This window comes from Oncorhynchus mykiss, chromosome 10 (genome assembly GCF_057628025.1).
Source record: "Oncorhynchus mykiss isolate SJ-2025 chromosome 10, ASM5762802v1, whole genome shotgun sequence".
Taxonomy (NCBI): Eukaryota; Metazoa; Chordata; class Actinopteri; order Salmoniformes; family Salmonidae; genus Oncorhynchus; species Oncorhynchus mykiss.
Genome location: NC_143031.1, coordinates 64,531,716 through 64,554,853, shown reverse-complemented (window position 1 = coordinate 64,554,853; position 23,138 = coordinate 64,531,716). Strand labels below are relative to the sequence as shown.

At 42.5% G+C, this 23,138-nt stretch overlaps 1 protein-coding gene across 5 annotated transcripts; it reads left to right on the top strand.

Annotated features, from left to right (window-relative positions):
* Nucleotides 1-1,099: 1,099 nt before the first annotated feature.
* Nucleotides 1,100-21,918, top strand: LOC110534620 (uncharacterized). Of its 5 annotated transcripts, XM_090187475.1 has the most exons (7): nucleotides 1,144-1,623; nucleotides 6,607-6,737; nucleotides 6,944-7,111; nucleotides 14,200-14,364; nucleotides 14,927-15,038; nucleotides 15,171-15,292; nucleotides 20,771-21,918. In XM_090187475.1, the coding sequence occupies exons 1-7, from the start codon at nucleotides 1,347-1,349 to the stop codon at nucleotides 21,206-21,208; spliced, it is 1,413 nt and encodes a 470-aa protein (XP_090043601.1). In that variant the 5' UTR covers nucleotides 1,144-1,346; the 3' UTR covers nucleotides 21,209-21,918. The 5 variants fall into 5 exon arrangements, 4 of the variants coding, with proteins under 4 accessions (XP_090043603.1, XP_090043600.1, XP_090043601.1 ...); XM_090187474.1 differs by lacking the exon at nucleotides 20,771-21,918 and having other exon boundaries at nucleotides 1,127-1,623; nucleotides 15,171-16,370; XR_016483868.1 differs by lacking the exons at nucleotides 14,200-14,364; nucleotides 14,927-15,038; nucleotides 15,171-15,292; nucleotides 20,771-21,918 and adding exons at nucleotides 10,367-10,525; nucleotides 10,728-13,472 and having other exon boundaries at nucleotides 1,118-1,623.
* Nucleotides 21,919-23,138: the final 1,220 nt, after the last annotated feature.

The window sequence follows — 23,138 nt, the reverse complement described above, 5'->3', positions numbered from 1 at the left end:
ATTGCAAGAGGTATGTTGAGGGTAGCAGGATATTTTTCTGTGAGCTGGCCGAGTTGGGTGTAACCACATTTTCGCTTGTAACTACACTACATGACTAAAATTATGTGGACACCTGCTCGTCGAACATCTGACTCCAAAATCATGGGCATAATATAGTTTTGGTCCCCCCATAACAGCCTCCTCTCTTCTGGGGAGACTTTCCACGAGATGTTGGAACATTGTTGCGGGGACTTGCTTCCATTCAGCCACAAGAGCATTAGTCAGGTTGGGAACTGATGTTGGATTAGGCCTCAGTGTTCCAATTCACCCCAAATGTGTTTGATGGGGTTGAGGTCAGGGCTAAGTGCAAGCCAGTCAAGTTATTCCACACCGATCTCGACAAACAGTTTCTGTATGGATCTCGCTTTATGCACAGGGGGCATTGTCATGCTGAAACTGTTGCAACAAAGTTGGAAGCTCTGAACCGTCTAGAATGTCATTCTATGCTGTAGCGTTAAGATTTCCCTTCACCGGAACTAACGGACCTAGCCTGAACAATGAAAAACAGCCCCAGACGATTATTCCTCCTCCACCAAACTTTACAGTTGGCACTACGCATTGGGGCAGGTAGAGTTCTCCTGGCATCCACCAAACCCATATTTGTACGTCAGACTGCAAGATGGTGAAGCGTGATTCATCACTCTCCACATACGCGCTTCAGCACTCAGCGGTCCCGTTCTGTGAGCTTGTGTGGCCTACCACTTCGCGGCTGACGCTCCTAGATGTTTTCACTTCACAATAAAAGCACTTACAGTTGACTTGGGAAGCTCTAGTAGGGCAGAAATTTGACAAACTGACTTGTTGGAAAGGTGGAATCCCAGGACGGTGCCACGTTGAAAGTTACTGAGCTCTTCAGTAAGGGCATTCTACTGCCAATGTTTGTCTATGGAGATTGCATGGCAGTGTGCTCGATTTTATACACCTATCAGCAATGGGTATGGCTGAAATAGCAGAATCCACTCATTTGAAGGGGTGTCCACATACTATTGTATATATAGTGTATATTGACTTATCTAGTCCACCGGGCCTGCACCAATGGGTGTGAGGCTATTAGATATTTAACTGTGTGTTTCACACTCCGGCCAGAGAATGGCAATAATACGCAATACAGCGTGTTGTCTGAAGGAAACGGACAAGTAAACGGAAGAGAAGAACAACTTTCACGTTAGCGTTTTTATTTAGACGTTTTAACGTCCTGGAACTCAAAATATTATTAATTTAACTGCACATCCCATGTTGTGTTTAGTTCGAGATGGAGACAGGATTTGTTTGATAGCTAACTAGCTAGCTGCTAAAGTTAGCCAACAATGGCTAACTGTATGATTTTTCACACTCAAATAGCCTCCATCATGGAGGTTCTAGCGAATGCAGCCGTGGCAGAGATCTGTAAACTCGTAGATGACGACTATGCAGTGTTTCGTTTGGAAATAACTCAAAGCCAGAAAGAAAACAGGGCATTGCGGAGAAAACTGCTGGAATCGAAGGTGGCACGGGAGCGCGCAGAAAGGACAGCCCGAGAGCGCGTCCTCGCCAGTCGTCCCAGTAGTGTCAAGATCCTCGACCGATACAGAGGAATGGCAAGAGGTACATTTAGACGACCGTCGAGGATGCACGGCCTTAAGCCGTTCATAGCGTAACGTTAGTGCCTGTCAACCCGTTCACCACTGCACATATGTTCAGATGTGTTACCCAGAATTAGGTCTGTATATATCTGTATATGTCGCTTTTAATTACAAGTAGAATCGCACAGTCGCTTTAAAAACAAAAAACAATTGAACAAAACAAATTTAGGGATCTGGCAGTTCTTGGGCGATGGTCTTCCACAGCTTTGATTATAGGACAAAGGGAAGTCAGGTTTTTCAGATTTTTTGCTAATGTGTAAAAATAAAAACAGATATCTTATTTACATAAGTATTCAGACCGTTTGCTATGAGACTCGACATTGAGCTCAGGTGTTTCCTGTTTCCAATGGTCATCCTTGAGATGTTTCTACAATTTGATTGGAGTCTACCTGTGGTAAATTCAATGGATTTGGAAAGGCACACACTTGTATATAAGGTACCACATTTGACAGTGCATGTCAGAGCAAAAACAAAGCCATGAGGTCAAAGGAATTGTCCGTAGAGCCCCAAGACAGGATTGTGTTGCGATACAGATCTGAGGAAGGGTGCCCAAAATAATTCTGCAATGTTGAAGGTCCCAGGAACACAGTGGCCTTCATCATTCTTAAATGGAAGAAGTTTGGAACCACCAAGACTCTTCCTAGAGCTCACCACCCGGCCAAACTGAGCAATCGGGGGAGAAAGGCCTTGGTCACGGAGGTGACCAAGAACCCAATAGTCACTCTGACAAAGCTCCAGAGTTCCTCTGTGGAGATGGGAGAACCTCCCTGAAGGACAACCATTTCTGCAGCACTCCACCAATCAGGCCTTTATGGTAGTGTGGCCAGACGGAAGCCACTCCTCAGTAACAGCACATGACAGCCCGCTTGGTGTTTTCCAAAAGGTACCTAAAGTCTCTCAGATCATGAGAAACAAGATTCTCTGGTCTGATGAAACCAAGAAAGAACTCTTTGGCCTGAATGCCAAGCGTCACTTCTGGAGGAAACCTGGCACACTCCCTACGGTGAAGCGTGGTGGTGGCAGCATCATGCAGTGGGGATGTTTTTCAGCGGCAGGGACTGGGAGACTCGTCAGGATCGAGGGAAAGATGAACAGAGTAAAGTACAGAGAGATCCTTGATAACTTGCTACAGAGCGTTCAGGACCTCAGACTGGGGCGAAGGTTCACCTTCCAACAGGACAACGACCCTAAACACTCAAGACACTCACCCTAAACACGCCAAGACAACGCAGGAGTTGCTTCGGGACAAGTCTGAATGTCCTTGAGTGGCCCAGCCAGAGCCCGGATTTAAACCTGATCGAATAACTCTGGAGAGACCTGAAAATAGCTGTGCAGGGATGGTCCGCATCCAACATGACAGATATTGAGGATCTGCGGAGACGAATGGGAGAAACTCCCCAAATACAGGTGTGCCAAGGTTGTAGCGTCATACCCAAGAAGACCTTAGGCTCTAATCACTGCCAAAGGTGCTTCTGTAACAGTATAATTTTAGACCGTCCCCTCGCCCATACCCGGGCGCGAACTAGGGACCTTCTGCACACATCAACAACTGACGCCTACGAAGCGTCGTTACCCATCGCTCCACAAAAGCCGCGGCCCTTGCAGAGCAAGGGGAACTACTACTTCAAGGTCTCAGAGCAAGTGACGTCACTGATTGAAACGCTATTTAGCGCCCACGCTAACTAAGCTAGCCGTTTCACATCCGTTACACTTCAAAGAACTGAGTAAAGGGTCTGAATACTTATGTTGTAATATTTCAGTTATTTATTTTGAATATATTTGCTAAAATTTCCCTAAAACTATTTTTGCTTTGCCATTATGGGGTATTGTGTGTAGATTGATGTGGGGGAAAAAAACGATTTAATCAATTTTAGAATGTCTGTAAAGTAACAGAATGTGGAAAAAGTCATGGGGTCTGAATACTTTCTGAATTTACTGTACTGTAGGTAGTACAGCCAGGCTTGGCAGCGAGGTAGAGACATTGACAGACAGGCCACGGAGCTCTTCATCTTGCACCTCGTCTTCAATTGTCACAGCTTCTCCTTAGTAGGTAGGCTGGATCATCCACCACTGAAATGTAGCACCCACCTGGGTGATGGTTCGGTGACTGTAAAAGCGACAGTAGGACCACCACACCCCCTACAAAAGGGAGCCTCTGCATCCCCTCACACGGCTAGGAATTGGGGCAGGGGGGCAAAAAGCGATGCTGTTGATCTGGCGTTGCTGCATCATTGAAATCACATCAACGAGCTAGCTAGCCAAGTCAAATATAAACTGACTTGCCATAATCAGTTCTGCAATTCCGTGGGTTACCACCAGATATTTCAGTTCATTTATCAACACATTATCAAAACCAAAAGTTGATGAAAAAAATGCTATAAAAAAACACTTAAACAATACAATATTTACAGAGATCTCTGCCTAGGATGGTCTCAGTTGAAATGGTTACCTACAGTGCCTTCAAAAAGTATTCAAACACTTTGACTTATTCCACAATTTGTTGTGTTACAGGTTGGATTCAAATTGGTTTTAATTACTCTCAACCATCTCCACACAATACCCAGTAATGATAAAGTGAAAACATGTTGTTTGAAATGTTTTGCTAATTTATTGATAATGAAATAGACATTTCTAATTTACATAAGTATTCACACCTCTGAGTCACCTTTGGTCGCGATTACAGCTGTGGGTCTTTCTAGGTACACTACAGTTAAAAATGTTGGGGTCACTTAGAAATGTCCTTATTTTTGAAAGAAAAGCACAATTTTTGTCCATTAAAATAACATCAAATTGATCAGAAATACAATGTAGACATTGTTAATGTTGTAAATGACTATTGTAGCTGGAAACGGCTGATTTTTAATGGAATATCTACATAGGTGTACAGAGGCCCATTATCAGCAACCATCACTCCTATTTTCCAATGGCACGTTGTGTTAGCTAATCCAAGTTGATCATTTAAAAAGGCTAATTGATCATTAGAAAACCCTTTAGCTATTTTGTTAGCACAGCTGACAACTGTTGTTCTGATTAAAGAAGCAATAAAACTGGCCATCTTTAGACTAGTTGTGTATCTGGAGCATCAGCATGTGGGTTCGATTACAGGCTCAAAATGTCCAGAAACAAATCATTTTATTCTGAAACGCATCAGTCTATTCTTGTTCTGAGAATTGAAGGCTATTCCATGCGAGAAATTGCCAAGAAACTGAAGATCTTGTAAAACGCTGTGTACTACTCCCTTCACAGAATAGCGCAAACTGGCCCTAACCAGAATAGAAAGGGGAGTGGGAGGCCCCTGTGCACCATTGATCAAGAGAGATATTCAATGTCTGCTTTTTAAATGTTTTACCTATCTCCCAATAGGTGCTCTTAGCGAGGCATTGGAAAACCTCCCTGGTCTTTGTGGTTGAAATTCACTGCTCGACCTTACAGATAATGTTATGGGTACAAAGGTGAGGTAGTCATTCAAAAATCATGTTAAATACTATTATGGCACACAAAGTGAGTCCTTGCAACTCATTGTGACTTGTTAAGCAAATCTTTACTCCTGAACTTATTTAGGCTTGCCATAAAAAGGGGTTGAATACATTGACTCAAGACATTTCAGCTTTTCATTTGAATTATTATTATTTATTTTTTAATGACAAACATATTTCCAATTTAACATTATGGGACCAAAAAAAACCTCAATTTTATCAATTTTAAATACAGGCTGTAACACAATGTGAAAAAAAGTCAAGGGGTGTGAATGCTTTGTAGGTTACCCCATTGACTCACAGCAAAAACCTGACCCTTTTCACTAGTAATGTTGTATGTAGGGCTTTCCTCATGACACTTTTCATGACGTCGCTTGCAGACACGTGAGTGGAGTGAGTGCTAGCTAGTTACCGACTGGAACATTAAGCTAGCCAAGACCAACAACACAAAAATGTATTTTACAGCTACAAGTAGTGAGTGGAGTTACAAATGGACTATACTAAACAAGCTAAATGTCTTACATGTGATGAAATGTTTTCCACACACATAGCTACTACGTGTAACCTACTTGAACACCGGGTCCCCACATTTCCCAAGCCGAATAGCCTGAAGCCACAGGGCTCTTTTCGCAGGCTATTTTCCTAAGTGGTGATCAGTAGGTCAGGATTTTTGACCTGTTTACATGTGCATTGAACAACACCGCAGCTTTTCGGCATGTTTTGTTATTTCTGTATACAAAAAAATCGACTACGAAGTTGTCTCTTTTACAGTAAAGGTAAATGGGAAACAATGTTTGTTTTCTCAAATTTGTGGGCGTGGTAAAGGGGAATTCCTTATTACGTGAATATCGACTTTGAGTATACCTCACAGTAGCAGTAACTCAACTGATTAGATTACTTACTTAGCTAGCTAGCTATCTTGTAGCCTGGTTGCTGTCTCTGTTCAGCTACTTAATTCCACTCCTTGTGCTCCATAGATGTGACAAGGAGTGTAATGTTAGCTAAAACAACTGGTACGAAGACTAACTCTCTTGCACAAAGAAACAATATATTCTAACCCGATTCTTGATTTACTGCATTTTCTGTCATTTACTAAATGAAAACAATGATACATGGAACATAATATAGAAATCAATAAATAGTATATCAAGAAGTTATGAGAAGTGTTACCTTACATCCTTGCTAATTGTAGACAGTGTCAATAGTGTATGTTGACAGTGCTTGACTTAAATAGGTACCAGTACTCATTTTGGGTGCAGGTACTGTTTATTATATATATATATATATATATTTGTATGTGTGTGTGTGCAGGATTTCCACAATACTTTTGAGCTAATATTCTATAAGAGGAACAGGAGTTCAAGCAGTAGAAAATTTGATGTGCCGGTTCTCAGCTCTGGTCAACCACTGATGCTGAGCATTGACAGTAGCTAACCTAACCACTGCTTTTCCCCCAATCTCTCTCTCAGGTGAAGGACATCTCACTGGAGGCTACAGGACCTTTGTGAAGTCAGCGGGACACAATGAATGGAGAGATGACCAACCAATCACTGTTGATGAGGGGAGTGGAACCTCAACCCAGCACGTTATCGTGATAGAAGTTAGTGGAATAGTGTTGCATAAAAAATTAGGTACTTTGTAAATCAAATGTGGCCCATTTATTTCAGAACGCTCCCCTCAGCTATTCACTTGCTTACATGTACAGTATATCCTCATTTATCTGCCATAGGTGAGCTTTGTGAGACTTCACATTGTTATCCAATTCAACTAATGTACCGGTAATAACGTCCTCTCTTCTTGTGTCAGTCTGCAGAGGCTGAAGGTCCTGGTGTCAAGCTAGAGAGGTCTGAAGGAGAGGAGGACCCACGGCACAGCAGAGACATCCAGACTGGAACGGCTGACACGCCCTCTGTAGACAGAGAGGACCCCACCACCGCCCAAGCACAGCCAAGGACCTGTCGCAGCATCACGGAGGTCAGTGGAATGCCGAACACCGTCCTCAAGTCAGAGACAGACACCAAGACTTTAACTGTAACACACAGTCTCTTACAAACAGGATCTGATCACAGATCAGACCCAAAGAGACTGGGGCCGAGGATACTGGGCTGTCTTCCTGCTCCCGGCTCAGAGTACTTACCAGTATTTCACCAGAGCCAGAGAAAGTTTAATTCCCGTGGGGATGGTGATGGTAACGCTTTAGACACTGGCGGTGATGATTCATCTTGTTCTTACGCTACAGAGATGGGCCCTGGCAACATATCCTTGGGTTTAGTGACACAAACTGATCTGTCTAGAGGGGACTGGAACCGGTACAGTAGTAGTGTATACTCTGAAGGGTGCCTAGATAAGAAAGGGGAGAGTCTGGTCGTAGATGAGGTGACTGTGAAAGTGGAGGATGACGTTCCTCCCACATGGAATGCAAAAAGTCACCTAGGGGACGGAAACTCACAGGGCAGAGATGTCTTAGATTACAGGGAAAGCTTAGAGACAAATTTAAATGTCACGACCCACTCCCCGTTACACACGTTCAGGGATTGTGACCCAGTGTCCACATTGATGGGGCCTTCCGAATTACACAGCCATGTCCTTTTCGATCAGGTATTGAACTCAAACGACAGGGCTAGAGCCCAGACTCAGGGAGGGGGAGCCACATCAGGCAATGGTAAAGAGAAACGGTTCCTCTGCATGTTCTGTAACAAAGGCTTCAGCTGCCTCCAGAAGGTGGAGGTTCACCAGAGGATCCACACAGGGGTGAAACCCTTCAGCTGTACCCAGTGTCACATGCGCTTTGCCCAGGCTGGCACTCTGAAGAGGCACCAGAGGGTTCACACAGGGGTGAAACCCTTCAGCTGTACCCAGTGTCACATGCACTTCGCCCAAGCTGGTGACCTGAAGAGGCACCATAGGGTCCACACGGGTGAGAGACCCTACAGTTGCCCCCAGTGTGAGAAGAGATTCACCCGCCAGCATCAGCTAAAGATGCACATGAAGGTCCACACGTGAGAGAGGCCATTTGCCTGTACGGGAAGACATTCTCAGAGATGAGCTATCTCAGGATACACCAGCAGAAAAATGTCGTTCCACTTCATGATTGTGTCCCACTTGTTGTTGATTCTTCACAAAAAAATACAGTTTTATATCTTTATGTTTGAAGCCTGAAATGTGGCAAAAGGTCGCAAAGTTCAAGGGGGCCGAATACTTTCGCAAGGCACTGTATGTATATATATATATATATATATATATATATGTATGTATGTATGTATGTATGTATGTATGTATGTATGTATGTATGTATGTATGTATGTATGTATGTATGTATGTATGTATGTATGTATGTATGTATGTATGTATGTATGTATGTATGTATGTATGTGTGTGTGTGTGTGTGTGTGTGTGTGTGTGTGTGTGTGTGTGTGTATATATATATATGTGTGTGTGTATGTTTGTGCCTAAAAAGGTTATTACATATTGTGTTTGTACTGTGCAGGCCAGGGATGGGCAACTTTGATGGGGGCGGGGGCCACAAAATATCAGAACTCAGTCAGAGCTGGCTCTAGCCTTTTGGGGGCCCTAAGCTACATTTAGCAAGTAAAGCATTTTAGCAGCCCCCTTCTTGACAGCAAAGATAAATACAAAAAAATAGTTTTAGAGTTAATTTCCTGCAGTTCTACACATTTTGCCATGGGTTGAAGAGACGGGGTTAATCCACAGACAAAGGGGGCGCTGTCAGTTGCCCATCCCTGGTGTAGGCTATATGTGGCGCGCTCTATCATAATCAGTCGGTAGTCGCAATGACTAATTTGCATATAAATTGTGTTTTTGTCAAAATGTTGACTTTTTGCTATTTGGGGGTTTCATTTGGTTTTAACAAAACAATGTCTTTGCTTTCATTATCTGTATGTATTATTGCCAAATTCAGTATAAATATAGTTTTAGTCGTATAAATGTAGGCTGAAACGTAGCACTTTCCCATCCGTTTGGTGGATGCTAGCTTGTAACACACCAGGCTTTCGCGGCACTAGTTTATCTGCACTATCAAAACCCTCCTCTATTCCGAAATCATGAATGAATTACAAAATAGTTAGCTCGCTATCTATTTTGAATCAAGCTACAATAGGCTATTCAATCGAATGATTTTCATGTTTTCCCAATCAAAGCTACTGTATTGTATCATCCTCGGGAAAAGAAAGTGTACCTCAGGCTACACTCTCTTGCACTTCAAAACCCATCATACATAGTTACACTGTCACTACTGCCTACACACCTTAGCTAGCTAGCGTAGCTTTCTACTGCGTTGATGGATTCCCGGGAGAGAGAAATCGCTTGATTAAAAAAATGAAAGTAATGTTGTGCTGGGGGCTGGTTCAGACGATCAGTGGCATCAACTTATTGCCGACTACTTTTTGACCCTGCGCCACAGAGCAACGTCATAAGCGACCCTGACAAGCTCACTGAAGTCGAGTCCGAGCACCTTGAGGAGGCAACCCATTAATGGTGGATCCGTCAATTAAGGTGCTTCAGTCGGTTGAGGGGAAATATGGTGCTGGGCAAGAAATTGAAAAGGCTTGCGAGTTCAATAAAGGGAAGCCGTGATATTTTATTTTTACCCCTGAGGAGATGGTCAAGAGACGTGACCAGATGAATTGGCTAACTCAACAATGGTAAGTGCTTGCCATTCAACTATTAGTCAAGTTTATATGACTGAGTGTGTAATGTGTGCGTGTTTTCTGTGTCTGTATCTGTCAGTGTCTGGGTGTGATGAGGCACACGTAGACTGACTAGCTAACTGTTAGTGTATTAAATCCAACTGTGAGTGAATGTGTGGCTTGGAATGGAGAGCTGAAGTGGGGGATGGTTAGCCCATGCAACCTACATATCTAGATAGTAACTTATGGGACCTGTGTGTGGTGTGGGCGAGAGAGAGAATGTGTAACCCATAAAACATTTGCAGTAACTTATGGGACCTGTGTGTGGTGTTGATATTTGTCCTAAAGACAGGTTACATAAATGCATGAAATGGCCATCTACAAAGTTATGACATTTCTTTATATCAAACCTGACCCATTTACACTACTAGTAAAAGTGTGTGTGATTCACACATACATTTCAAGATGTGCAGGTTGCGTAGTGTGTTTTATTGAACATGTTTATATTACTTTAAAAATGTATTGTCTAGAATAGATGATGACTGAATGTTAAAGAATTATATATTGTTGTCTTATTTTTCAGATGAAAAACATCTAGTGCTCATTGGCGAGATCTCTGGTTCCATGAACCTCTGCAAGGAAACGGTCACTTCGAACAGGAACTAACAAAAAGGAAACATCAGAGGACATATTTCTTTGAGAGCCAGCAAATCTGCAGAGAAACCTTCAAGTTCCGACACGTGTAAGTTTTCATTAGAGTAATACAACTTAATGTTTTCTGTTCTTATTGGGGTTGCAACAATATTAAGTTCCATGAGGTATTTAAGAAAAATTGTGGTAGGCTATGAATAGAAATAAAACAATGGAGAAAACATTGTACCTTTCAGCACATAAAGGCATGTTTAAAAATAATTATTTTCTGATTTCATAATTTCTACAAAAAGCTGACTGCAGTGATAAAGTTCTACAAGGAACATGGTGAGGCTCCAAGGAAGAAGAGGTGTGGTGGTCTCGCCAGAAAACAGGTGCTGTCCTACGAGGACACTCGGCGAATCGTCAACAACTTCGCCGATGTCCATGCGATGCCGCTCCCAGGACAGAGCCCTGGATTTAAGAGGGCAGACATCCTGGTGCTTCTGACATTTGAGACCAAGTCCTGTGTGTGTTACAAAAACGTTAATGTGTTTTCCTAAATCTTGATACTTATGTTTGTACCAAACGTTTGTCAGCTCAAGCCAGCGGCAAAGACTCTAACCAAAGCCCACATGAACCGGATCCAAAGAGACTGTCAGACCTTACTCTCTGGTGACGTGTGTATGCTGTCAGATTTTCTTTAACATTTCTCATTTTAGTTGTTGCTTAGAGACCAGAGCTTACATTGACCAATTTTAGCTCATTCTGTTGCTTGTATACTACATGAACAAAAGTATGTGGACACCTGCTTGTCGAACATCTTATTCCACAACCATGGGCATTAGTATGGAGTTGGTCCCCCCCCTTTTGCTGCTATAAAAGCCTCCACTCTTCTGTGAAGGCTTTCCACTAGATCAGTGTTCGCCAACCGGTCGATCTTCAAGGCATTCCTAGTCGATCACCATATATTTCTGTAGAAAAGCAAACGAATAATAAAGGCTTGCTCTCCTTTTTAAAAAATCGTGTTGAGCTGTTGCCGGTAGGTGCACTTGATTCAAAAGTCCTGCTCCGGGTAAACAAAGTGTTCCCACGAGACAAACTCCGCCTACCCGGCTGACCGGCAAATCTGTGACAAAATCGGGTGGACCTACTGCGCTGCTCAATCGGATAGCTCAAAACACCGTGGCTACAGAGCTTCCATGACCCTGGCCACAGCCAAGTGTAATAAGCTCCTAACCTACGTAAGATTTAATAATTTTTAAAACCATGACCACAGAGAGACTGTCACCGAATACAGCAAAGAGCTGCATTTTTTATGAGTGAGTTTAAGTTTATATTCAGCACTGTCACTGTTTTTATTCAACACTATTACAAAACATGCTTCTCCGTACTTCCGCTCGGGCTGCAGCTGCAATGAATGAGTAGCCAAGTATCGATAGCCCTGCATTTGATTATATTTATTAGCAGCTCGTCGTGTTGATTTTAGTATTAAGGAATATTTAACTTTCTCTGGTCATAGGAACAACATGAATTTGTGCATGAGGCAGATGCGGTGCAACTCGAGTTTCGCCATCAGGTGGAAGACGGTGTCCCCTCTCTCTGGTCATCCAACTCGGAATTCCAAGTCGGAAACTCTGGCATCTTTCTAGATTCTTTCTAAACGAATTATTTAAATTCATGCCTCACAAGTGCTAAACCAACTGATCTATTTTGACATATAATATGGTCTGATTAACAATATTGGCAGGCCAATCATATAGCCAATATGCTGTAATAATGTATTAGGCCTACTGCCCAAACCTCATTCCTACAAAACTGTGTGAGGTTAATGTAAGGTTAATTCCATTCAGCCACAAGCATTAGTGAGGTCAGGCACCGATGTTAAACGATTAGGCCTGGCTCGCAGTTTAATTATTCCCAAAGGTGTTTTGATGGGGTTGAGGTCAGGGCTCTGTGCAAGCCAGTCAAGTTCTTCCACACCAATCTCAAAAAAAAAATTCTGTATGGACCTCACACGGGGGCATTGTCATGCTGAAACAGGAAAGGGTCTTCCCTGATCTGTTGCCACAAATTTGGAAGCACAGAATCATGTAGAATGTCATTGAATGCTGCAGCGTTAAGATTTCCCTTCACTGGAACTAAGGGGCCTAGCCCAAACCATAAAATACAGCCCCAGACCATTATTCCTCCTCCACCAAACTTTACAGTTGGCACTATGCATTGGGGCAGGTAGCATTCTCCTGGTGTCCGCCAAACCCAGATTCGTCCGTTGGACTGCCAGATGGTGAAGTGTTTCCACTGCTCCAGAGTCCAATGGTGCCGCGCTTTACACCACTCCAGACGACGCTTGGCGTTGCGCATGGTGATCTTAGGCTTGTGTGCGGCTGCTCGGCCATGGAAACCCATTTCATGAAGCTCCCAACAAACAGTTATTGTGCTGATGTGGCTTCCAGAGGCAGTTTGGAACTCAGTAGTGAGTTCTGTAACTAAGGACAGACGATTTTGAGCTTCTCGTTCTTTGAGCTTGTGTGGCCTACCACGGTGAGCCGCTGTTGCTCCTAGACGTTTCCACTTCACAATAACAGCACTTACAGTTGACCGGGGCAGCTCTAGCAGGGCAGAAATTTGACGAACTGACTTGTTGGAAGTGTGGCATCCTATGACTGTGCTGTATTGAAAGTCACTGAGCTCTTCAGTAAGGCCATTCTACTGCCAATGTTTGTCTATGGAGATTGCCTGGTTGTGTGCTCTTTTATATACCTGTCAGTAATGGGTGTGGCTGAAATAGCCAAATCCATTCATTTGAAGGGGTGTCCAGATACTTTTGTATATGAAGTTTGTGTACAATTGTGTGCACATGTGCATCCATATGTGTGTGCGCAACGACAATGTAGACAGACACTATATCTGTATAGTTGGAGCAAGATGTAATTTAAATAATGTGTGTGTGAGTATAAGAGAAAAAGAACATGGGTACTCATGCAAAAGGATTTCATGTATTGTTTGTATTAAGTAAATAGTTATTCATTATTTTAATAAATGTCTTTTAAAAGTAACTGCAAACTTTGACTGCGTTTTTTTCCAACATGGACTTGGTGATACTCCGCATGCAATGGCCTGTCATTTTCATGTAATTTGGAGTAGAGTTGGCCATGATGGTCTCATTAGAAAGCATTCTCCCTTTTCAGCGCTGTATAACACTCAGAATGTGTTTTGGGGTCAATTGGACTGATTATGATAAAGCAAGTCACACATAATTTTCACAAATACCTACTTCATTATTTCCGTTCAACTACTGAATTATTTTCCCAAAACACTTAATGAGAGAATTAATGCGGTTCATGACGATAAAAAAAATTCATATGGTGTATTTGTTTTAATGAAACAATTGGACGTTTTATAAGACTATAAGACTTTTATTGAGACTCTCTTTAGTATACATCACATCTGATCTCACCCTGTTCTACATACACCCAACAGCGCTTTATAACTAATACACTTCCTAAATATACCCACACACTAACAAACACCTACTGTACACGTCAAAATACTTTAGTCAGGTTTGTCTGATGATGATTTGACTTATCATAGCTGACTCATATTTACCCACATCATATTTATGTCCACCATGATGGGTTTAACAATGAAGTCATTCTGTAACTACAGTACAGGACTCAAACGTAGTGGGGATGGGTAAACACTCCATGTTGAAAGTATGTTATTTGTGTGTACGTACCTGAGGGAGTTTATGTCTGTGTAATCTGTATCACTTGTCTCTTCCAGGATGAGGAGGGTCCAGAGGTACTGCTGGTGAAGGAGGAGGGTTATGAGGAGGATCTGGGGAATCCTGAGGGGATCATGGTCATGGAGGACAACCAGACTACACCTCCTCTTGAACCCACAGAGGAACCAACTAAGCAGCACAGGACCACACACAGTCTCACTGAGGTGAGCCCACTGTGAACTACTGTCTGAATGGTATTAGGTCTCCCGAGTGGTGCGGTGGTCTCAGTACAAGAGTCGTCACTGCAGTTCCGGGTTCGAATCCAGGCTGCATCACATCTGGCTGTGATTGGGAGTCCCATAGGGCGGCGCACAATTGGCCCAGTGTCGTCCGGATTTGGCCGGGGTAGGCCATCATTGTAAATAAGAATTTGTTCTTAACTGACTTGTCTAGTTAAATAAAGGTTCAATAAAAAATGTCAGAGCCTATATCCACGAAGTATCTTAGAGTAGGAGTGCTGATCAGTTTCACCTTTTAAAGACTATGTAGGCAGGTGGGGACCTGATCCTAGATCAGCACTCTTACTATGATACAGGCCCAGGTGTTGATTAATTTTGTTTTGAGTGTCGGACCATGCCTTTTGAATAATAAAACCAGTAAAGTGTCAAGTAATCAAATCGACTAACACGTTTGCATAATACTCAAAGCAATCCCTCATTGTCCAATCATAGGGTGCTCGTATAAGATTTCTTGATCCAACATCCTCTCACTCTGTATCTCTTACAGTCAGTAGACATGGAGAATGGGAAGCCTGATCTGCTGCTGGTCAAAAAGGAGACAATAGAAGACGGACCAGATAGCATTGATCTGCTGAGTGGACTAAAGATGGGGGAGCAAGGTAAGGGAGAAATACATATAACCTACATACAGTAATAGATCTTCAATAGATACGCCTGGCTATTATTTTTTCCATTAAACTCCATATGTAGATTTCTCTGACATGTTTCTGAAGTGTAACCTCTTCCCGCAGGTGGTTGGCTGGAGGCTAACAAAGGACACTGGGCGGCCATCTTGGATTCAAAGACTGGTGCAGCCAAGATCCCAGGGGACAACATCACTGAGCAGGCCAGGGCCAGAGACAACATAGTAGAGGTCAGTGGATGGGACAGCGTCCTATACTCTGGGCTGGCGAACAACCCTGATAACCACAACCAGAAACAGACAGTGGAACACAAAACAACATCCGAATTTAGTCTCCTTGACAACAGACTGGCTGAGACCAGGGCGAGGTGTAGATTAGGTCTGCAGGGAGGTGTCTGTATTCAGCTGGAGAGAACAGACAAAGACTCAGCTAGCGATGCTCCTTCCTGCTCCTATAGTTGTGATTCAGAGAGACTGATGGCACCTCAGGTTAACCCCCTAACAGATGCTGCCTTCAGCGTGCCTTCTATAGGATCTATCAACTGGAACATGGACCCTGCGACAACACAGACACTCCCTGACCTTCATCCTTCTCACACTCTCCTCCTGTTAAACCAGACCTCAGACAATGCTTGTGCACTAAATGTCTACACAAGCCCATTGACAAATGACAGTAGTAGTAACGCTATCATCAGATCTGGTGGCAAAGAGAAGCGCTTCCCATGTTCATTCTGTGGGAAAGCCTTCAGTTTCCCCAAACAGGTGGAGGTCCACCAGAGAATACACACGGGGGAGAAACCATTCAGCTGCCATCTGTGCCGGGCCAGTTTCTCACACTCATCCAGCCTGAAGAGGCACCAGATGGTCCACACAGGGGTGAAACCCTTCAGCTGTACCCAGTGTCACATGTGCTTTGCCCAGGCTGGTGACCTGAAGAGGCACCAGAGGGTCCACACAGGGGAGAGACCCTTCAGCTGCCCCCAGTGTGAGAAGAAGTTCACCCGCCAGAACCAGCTGAAGAATCACCTGAAGGTCCACACGGGAGAGAGGCCACTTACCAAAACGCACTGCAGGAAGAGATTCTCAGAGAGGAGCTACCTCAGGATACACCAGCAGAAAAATCATTCCCCTCTATAACATAGAAAGTAATCATTCTTCTGGATAGCTTCTGATGTTTTGATCAAACTGTGCAATAAAGACATATTAATTTGTTGTCAGCAGAAAAGACCCACAGATGCATTTGGAATAACGACTAACAGATTTCATTGTTGATTATTGCATTCAGACATAAAACATTTGTTACATTGTTGTGTAGGCTGTATTATTTTCATTACATCCAATCAACTATCCGCCCCACCCAATACACTTTTAATGAGAAAGTGAATGCAGTTTCAAGTTCATGCAGAGTTTTAGTTGAAACGTATGTGTGATTTTTACATGGTGTATTTTAAACTTGTTTGTTTAATGCAAAATTTAACTTTTCAGTCTGACTTTCATTGAGACTTTCATCCCTTAATAGACAGTGTACAAAACATTAGGAACTTCTCTTTCCATGACAGACTGACCATGTGTAAGATATGATCCCTTATTGATTTCACCTGTTAAATCCACTTCAATCTCTATAGATGAAGAGACAGATTAAATAATTTTTAAGCCTTGAAAAAATGTAGACATGGATTGTGTATGTGTGCCATTCAGAGGGTGAATGTGCAAGACAAAAGATCTAAGTGTGTTTGAACGGGGTATGGTAGTAGATAGTGATGGGGTAACAGGTTTTTGAAGCACTGAGTATTTCCAGCCAATTATGTTCAAAATCGGTTCATTACTTGAGGCTTTGATCAACACAGTGTACACTAGTGGCACCTGCTGATCAAAAGAAATTAGAACAGCCAAATTATTATAGATGACGTCACACACGCTGTAGCATATGATAGCCTTTTTGTCTTCTACAGAAACCAATACCAAACCAATCAGGTGGCTAATTGACAAAACAAAGTTTCGGACGTCATTGATCACGTGCTTCTGATAAAATTATACAAGCATCGGCAAACTGCTTCGAAGTAAACTGCTTAGAGATTTCAACGCATGCCTCGGCGCTCTGGTATCAAACGCAGCATCACTAGTAGTAGGTGCCTTCCAGCCAACCTGACAACTCTTTCGAAGCATTGGAGTCAACATGGGCCAACATCCCTGTGGAACACTTCCGATGCCTTGTAGAGTCCATGTCCCGATGAATTGAGGCTGTCCTGAGGGCAAAAGGGGGTGCAACTCAATATTCTGAAGGTGTTCATAATGTTTTGTACACTGTGTACATCACATCTTTCACCCTATTCTGCATACACACAACAGCGCTTTATAACCAATATACACTTACTAAATATACCTACACATACCCACACTAACAAACAACTACTCTATGTAAAGGGAGTCCATATGCTGCTAACAGCTTAGCTTCCTCCAATGTTTGACTGCCCCATACTGGGCTTGAACCAGTGATCATCTGCAACACTCATGACTGCCCTCCTTGACAACGTGCAAAACTCCTTCACCATACAACAGGTACCTCTAGAATGGCTTCATCTGCAACTTTTCAAGGTAGCTGTGGAGTGAGCTCTTAACTTGGTTACATGTACACTTCAAAATAGTTTAGTCAGGTTTGTCTGATGATGACTTAACAAATTTACCCACAACATATTTATGTCCACCATGATGGGTTTAACAACAATTAAGTAATTCTGTAATTACAGCATAGGACTCAAACGTAGTGGGGATGGGTAAATACTACATGTTAGAAAAGTGTTTGTCTGTGTGTACGTACCTATGTCTGTAATCTGTATCACCTGGCTATTTAAAAAAATATATTATTACCTTTATTTAACTAGACATGTCAGTTAGGAACAAATTCTTATTTTGAATGATGGCCTAGGAACAGTGGGTTAACTGCCTTGTTCAGGGACAGAACGACAGATTTTTACCTAGTCAGCTTGGGGATTCAATCTTGCAACCTTTCGGTTACTGGCCCAACGCTCCAACCACTAGACTACCTGCCGCTCCTCTTCCAGGAGGAGGAGGGTCCAGACGTGCTGCTGGTGAAGGGGGAGGGGTGCGAGGAGGGTCTGGGGAACCCTGAGGGGACCATGGTCGTGGAGGACAACCAGACTACACCTCCTCCTGAATCCACAGAGTAGCCATCTGAGCAGCACAGGACCACACACAGTCTCACTGAGGTGAGCCCACTGTTAACTACTGTCTCAATGGCATTGGGTCAGAGCCAATACAGGTCAATACAGTAAAGACAGGTGGGGATCCTAGATCAGCGCTCTTACTCTGAGACTGGATACGGGCCCAGGTCTTGATTCATTTGTTTTTAAGTGTGGGATAATGCCTTTGAATTATCAAACCATTAAATAGTATCAAGTAATCAAATCAACTAGCATGTTTGCATAAAACTCATAGCAATCCCTCATTGCCCAATCAGAAGATGCTCCATAGCAGGGTCCTCATATCATATTTATTGATCCAACATCCTCTCACTCTGTATCTCTTACAGTCAGTAGACATGGACTGTGCAAAGCTGTCATCAAGGCAAAGGGTCGCTACTTTGAAGAATCTCAAATATAACATATTTTGATTTGTTTAACACATGATACATGATTCCAAATGTATTATTTCATAGTTTTGATGTCTTCACTATTATTCTACAATGTAGAGAAATTAAGAAAAACCCTTTAATGAGTAGGTGTGGCCAAACTTGTGACTGGTACTGTATAGTATAATGAGGCAGAGTAGATGATATGGTGGTGGTTGGTGTGATGGTGTCTGTATAAATGGTTCACTGATGAAAAGTGACAACCCTGTCCTGTTGTTTGATGCAGGTATTTTATGAGGAAATTATAGTGCCTTAAAAAACCTTAGGGATAAGTGTCCCGTTGACGGGACAGTTGTAAATCATGCAGCTCCTTGTGTCACGTCACGATCGCAGATTTTAGAGAAACAACAAAACTCGATACAAGTGTCTTATATCGGCTGAAAGCTTAAATTCTTGTTAATATAACTGCACTGTCCAATTTACAGTAGCTATTACTGCGGAAAAATGGCATGCTATTGTTTGAGGAGAGCTCCAAACAACAAAACATTTTTTTCACCGCGATAGGTTTGATAAATTCACCTCTGAAGGTGAAATGTGAACTTACATTCTGAAATCTTGTTCTGATTTATTATCCAAAGGATCCCAGAGATAACATGAAGTGTTGTTTTGTTAGATAAAATCCTTTTTCATATCCTAAAAAGGTCCATATAGCATGCACGATCGATTTTGTATTTCCACTTGTTCAATTTGCAAAGACAGGAATCTGTGAAAATCTAACCCTAAACGTTGTTTCAAACGGTCAAATCACGTTCGTATGTATTCCTCAGAGAACCTAGAACGTAACTAGACTTCACTATATCATTAGGGGTATAGTATATCCTATAGGACACCAAATTAGGGTCAGAGAGCTACACCTTCATGGCTTGCAGATGACGGTCTTCATTTGGTCTTCATTTGTCTTCATTTGATTGACTGTATCTTTGTCAAATAAGCACCAATCGGGGTCAAACACAGCTAGCTAGATTGCCAATGAGCTGGGCTTTACGGGAGTATCTGGAAACCCTGTATGTTGCAAAATGTAGGTGCTAACCTTTTGCGACAGCATGCCTTTTCCTTTCGGACAAAAATTATAAGAATATTCAGAGTTATGAAGTTATGAAAACTGGTTGATGATATTTTTGATGATATTTGATGATATTCTTGCATAAAAAAGTAATATGAATGCAAATGTCTCCTTTACGATTTGCCCAAATGTACCTGGGTAACTTCACACTAAATCTCTTGTAGTTAACTCATACTTCAAGTTATCCGTTTGCACATACACTGCTTCCATCTTGTGGACACCATCGGAATTGCAACCAGAGTGATAGCTGGATTTCAAAGATGGTGGTTTTTTTTCTTTATTTTCTTCTACCAGATCTATTGTGTTATATTCTCCTACATTCAATTCACATTTCCACAAACTTCAAAGTGTTATCTTTCAAATGGTACCAAGAATATGCATATCCTTGCTTCTTCAGGGCCTGAGCTACAGGCAGTTAGATTTGGTATGTCATTTTAGGCAAACATTTTAAAAAGGGGGGCTATCCCTAAGAAGTTATTAATTAATGTTTACTTGACATGCAGTAGTGAAGCTGTGTGTAATTTAATGTTGAATGTTTCCAGTGTATTCTAACATTCATTTTATCAAAGTGAGTGTACCAGATTTACAAAAGATAGTGTTACCATAGTGAGAAAATGTATACTTCTTGTCACATATCATTTTGTGAAATAAAAGTACTGCACTTCAAGTCCCTTATGTTAGAGTATGACCATTTTGTTGAAATTAAATACAAAATCAAATCTGTGCTGATAATACATTATTTTTTGGGGAAAATAATATGAGGGACTGAGTTTCCCTTAGCTCAGGCCAACCAAAACATTATACTTCATTCATGAATTAACACATAAGGAATTTTTTATAATAAACTACAATGGCTCCATATTATTAGGTACTTGAATCACAGTGTTAGCGATGGGCTTGACTGTGGTTAACATTTTATAATATGTCATGTTTGTGTGTACAGCAAAGAGTTTCTTATATAAACTGTCATGCTTTTCTGTTCAATGTGTGTTTACAGTCTACAGTCCATGAGGACCTGCTGATATCCGGTATTGATGACGGGAGAGACTGGACCTCTGAGGTGGATGATCATAAACCCTGGCCCCGGATCAGAACCCTGGATCAGGAGCCGTTGCTCTTCCTTCCTGAGTCGGAACCAGGACCAAACCAAGAGGGACAGAGACTCCACCACCACACAGAACACAACCAGTGGACAGGTGGACTGAACAACAGTCCTGGTGGTCATCAGAGAGACAGAGGCTGCAGTCAGGGATCCAGTCTGCAGCTCAGACCCTTCTCTTCACAGTCTCAGTGCAGGGATGAAGCAGGGCCTGGGGCTGATAGAGAAAGACCCTCCTGTTCCTATGATACAAACACCACAGTATCCATGATGAACAGAGCAGGTCACCCTGGGCTTCAGCCTTCAGAGTTTGGTGGGAGACCCCCCTGGTGGTAGTCTGTCTTTTCTTTCATGGTCTCGTCTAATGCCTGATAACTGGGTTCATAGAAAGCCTGGACCTGGGTCTAACCTTTCTCAGCTACCTCATAGTTACCCCACTAATACAGACAGGGTCAAGATGGGTGTTCACCACGAGATGTACCTAGCCTATAACACAGCACACAATCCCAACAACACCCAAACAATGGCTAGAGGTCAAGGAGGTAGCTCAAATTCTACACCTGAGGGTGGTGGCTCCTGCTTCTACCTCCTCATGTAATCACTGGATCACAACGTGTGAGGCCGAGCATTAGGACGGAGACAAGTGGCTTCACTCGAGCCCTTCTCTATTTGAAAGAGCACCCGACCGTTCACCCCAAGGAGAGGCCCTTCTCGTTCCAACTATGTTACAAGAGCTTCTCCTTCCTGACTAACCTTACCAGACATAGTAGTGTCCACAACGGTGAGAAATGATAGCAGTGTGGTTTGAGATGTACACAGGGGATGTCTGGGCACTATTCATTAGCTGACATATAGTTATCATGTGAAGTGTCTTAGGGTAATAAGGTAATTAACCACATAACCCTCGTTGACCCTTTATTAACTTGTCATTTGAAACAGGGTTGTGTAAATAACTTTTTAGAGCGACAGTACACCTAGGCTAGAACAAGGAGAGTTGAATATGTATCTTACTGAGGTGATGTAGATGGAATAAATTAATTCTAATATTTTCTACTCTATTCTTGCTAACACACAGTTCTTTCTAAACAATTCTGCTCTCAGCTTGAATGATAGCAATCATAGGAGATTTTGTGTAAAAACCCTCTGAATTTGGCATTCCAGATTGTGTTCGTAATTTCAATCAATTGTTTATATTTTTAAATTAGGAATAGGCTACCTCATTTCAAAATAGGCCATCACTGTCAACCATGTATGATAATTTGTCACATTATACCAAACATCCAAATAACATCTCCATGACAATAATTGAATTAATCTCAATCAGTTTAATGGGAATATGCATTTACACTGAACAAAAATATAACCGCAACATGTAAAGTGTTGGTCCCATGTTTCATGAGTTGATAAATATTCCAGAAATGTTACAATACGCACAAAAAGCTTATTTCTTTAAAATGATGTGCACAAATTTGTTTACATCCCTGTTAGTGAGCATGTCTACTTAGCCAAGATAATCCAGCCACCTGTCCAGTGTGGCATATCAAGAAGCCGATTAAACAGCATGATCATCACACAGGTGGCCATACATGAGTGGCAGGTTGGCTGCACAGCCAAAGTCTCTAAAACAACATTGGAGGTGGCTTATGGTAGAGAAATTAACATTCAATTCCCTGGCAGACATTCCTGCAGTCAGAATGACAATTGCACGCCCCCTCAACTTGAGACATCTGTGGCATTGTGTTGTGTGACAAAACTGCACATTTTAGAGTGCCATTTTATTGTCTCCACAGACCACGTAACATGCCACTCTAAAATGTGCAGTTTTGTCACACAACACAATGCCACATATGCCTCAAATTTAAGGGAGTTGCGTGGGCCCCTGGTTTGCTGATTGTGAACAGAGTGCCCCATGGTGGCAGTGGGGTTATGGTATGAGAAGGCATATGCTATGGACAAGGAACACAATTGCATTTTATCATGATTTGAATGCACTGAGATACCGTAGGATCTGTACACAATTCCTGGAAGCTGAAAATGTCCCAGTTCTTCCATGGTCTGCATATTCACCAGACATGTCACCCATTGAGCATGCACTGAATCGACATGTATGACAGCGTGTTCCAGTTCCCGCCAATATCCATCAACTTCGCACAGCCATTGAAGAGTGGGACAACATTCCACAGGCCCCAATCAACATTTGATCAACTCTATGCAAAGGAGATGTCGCGCTGCAGTAGGCAAATGGTAGTCACACCAGATACCGACT

Excerpts from the sequence above, each read along its gene's own strand:
- LOC110534620 (XM_090187474.1), top strand. The coding sequence starts at position 1,347 with ATGGCTAACTGTATGATTTTTCACACTCAAATAGCCTCCATCATGGAG. Across the intron at positions 6,738-6,943 it reads AGCACGTTATCGTGATAGAA|TCTGCAGAGGCTGAAGGTCC; the intron begins GTTAGTGGAATA and ends TTCTTGTGTCAG. Across the intron at positions 7,112-14,199 it reads CCTGTCGCAGCATCACGGAG|GATGAGGAGGGTCCAGAGGT; the intron begins GTCAGTGGAATG and ends TGTCTCTTCCAG.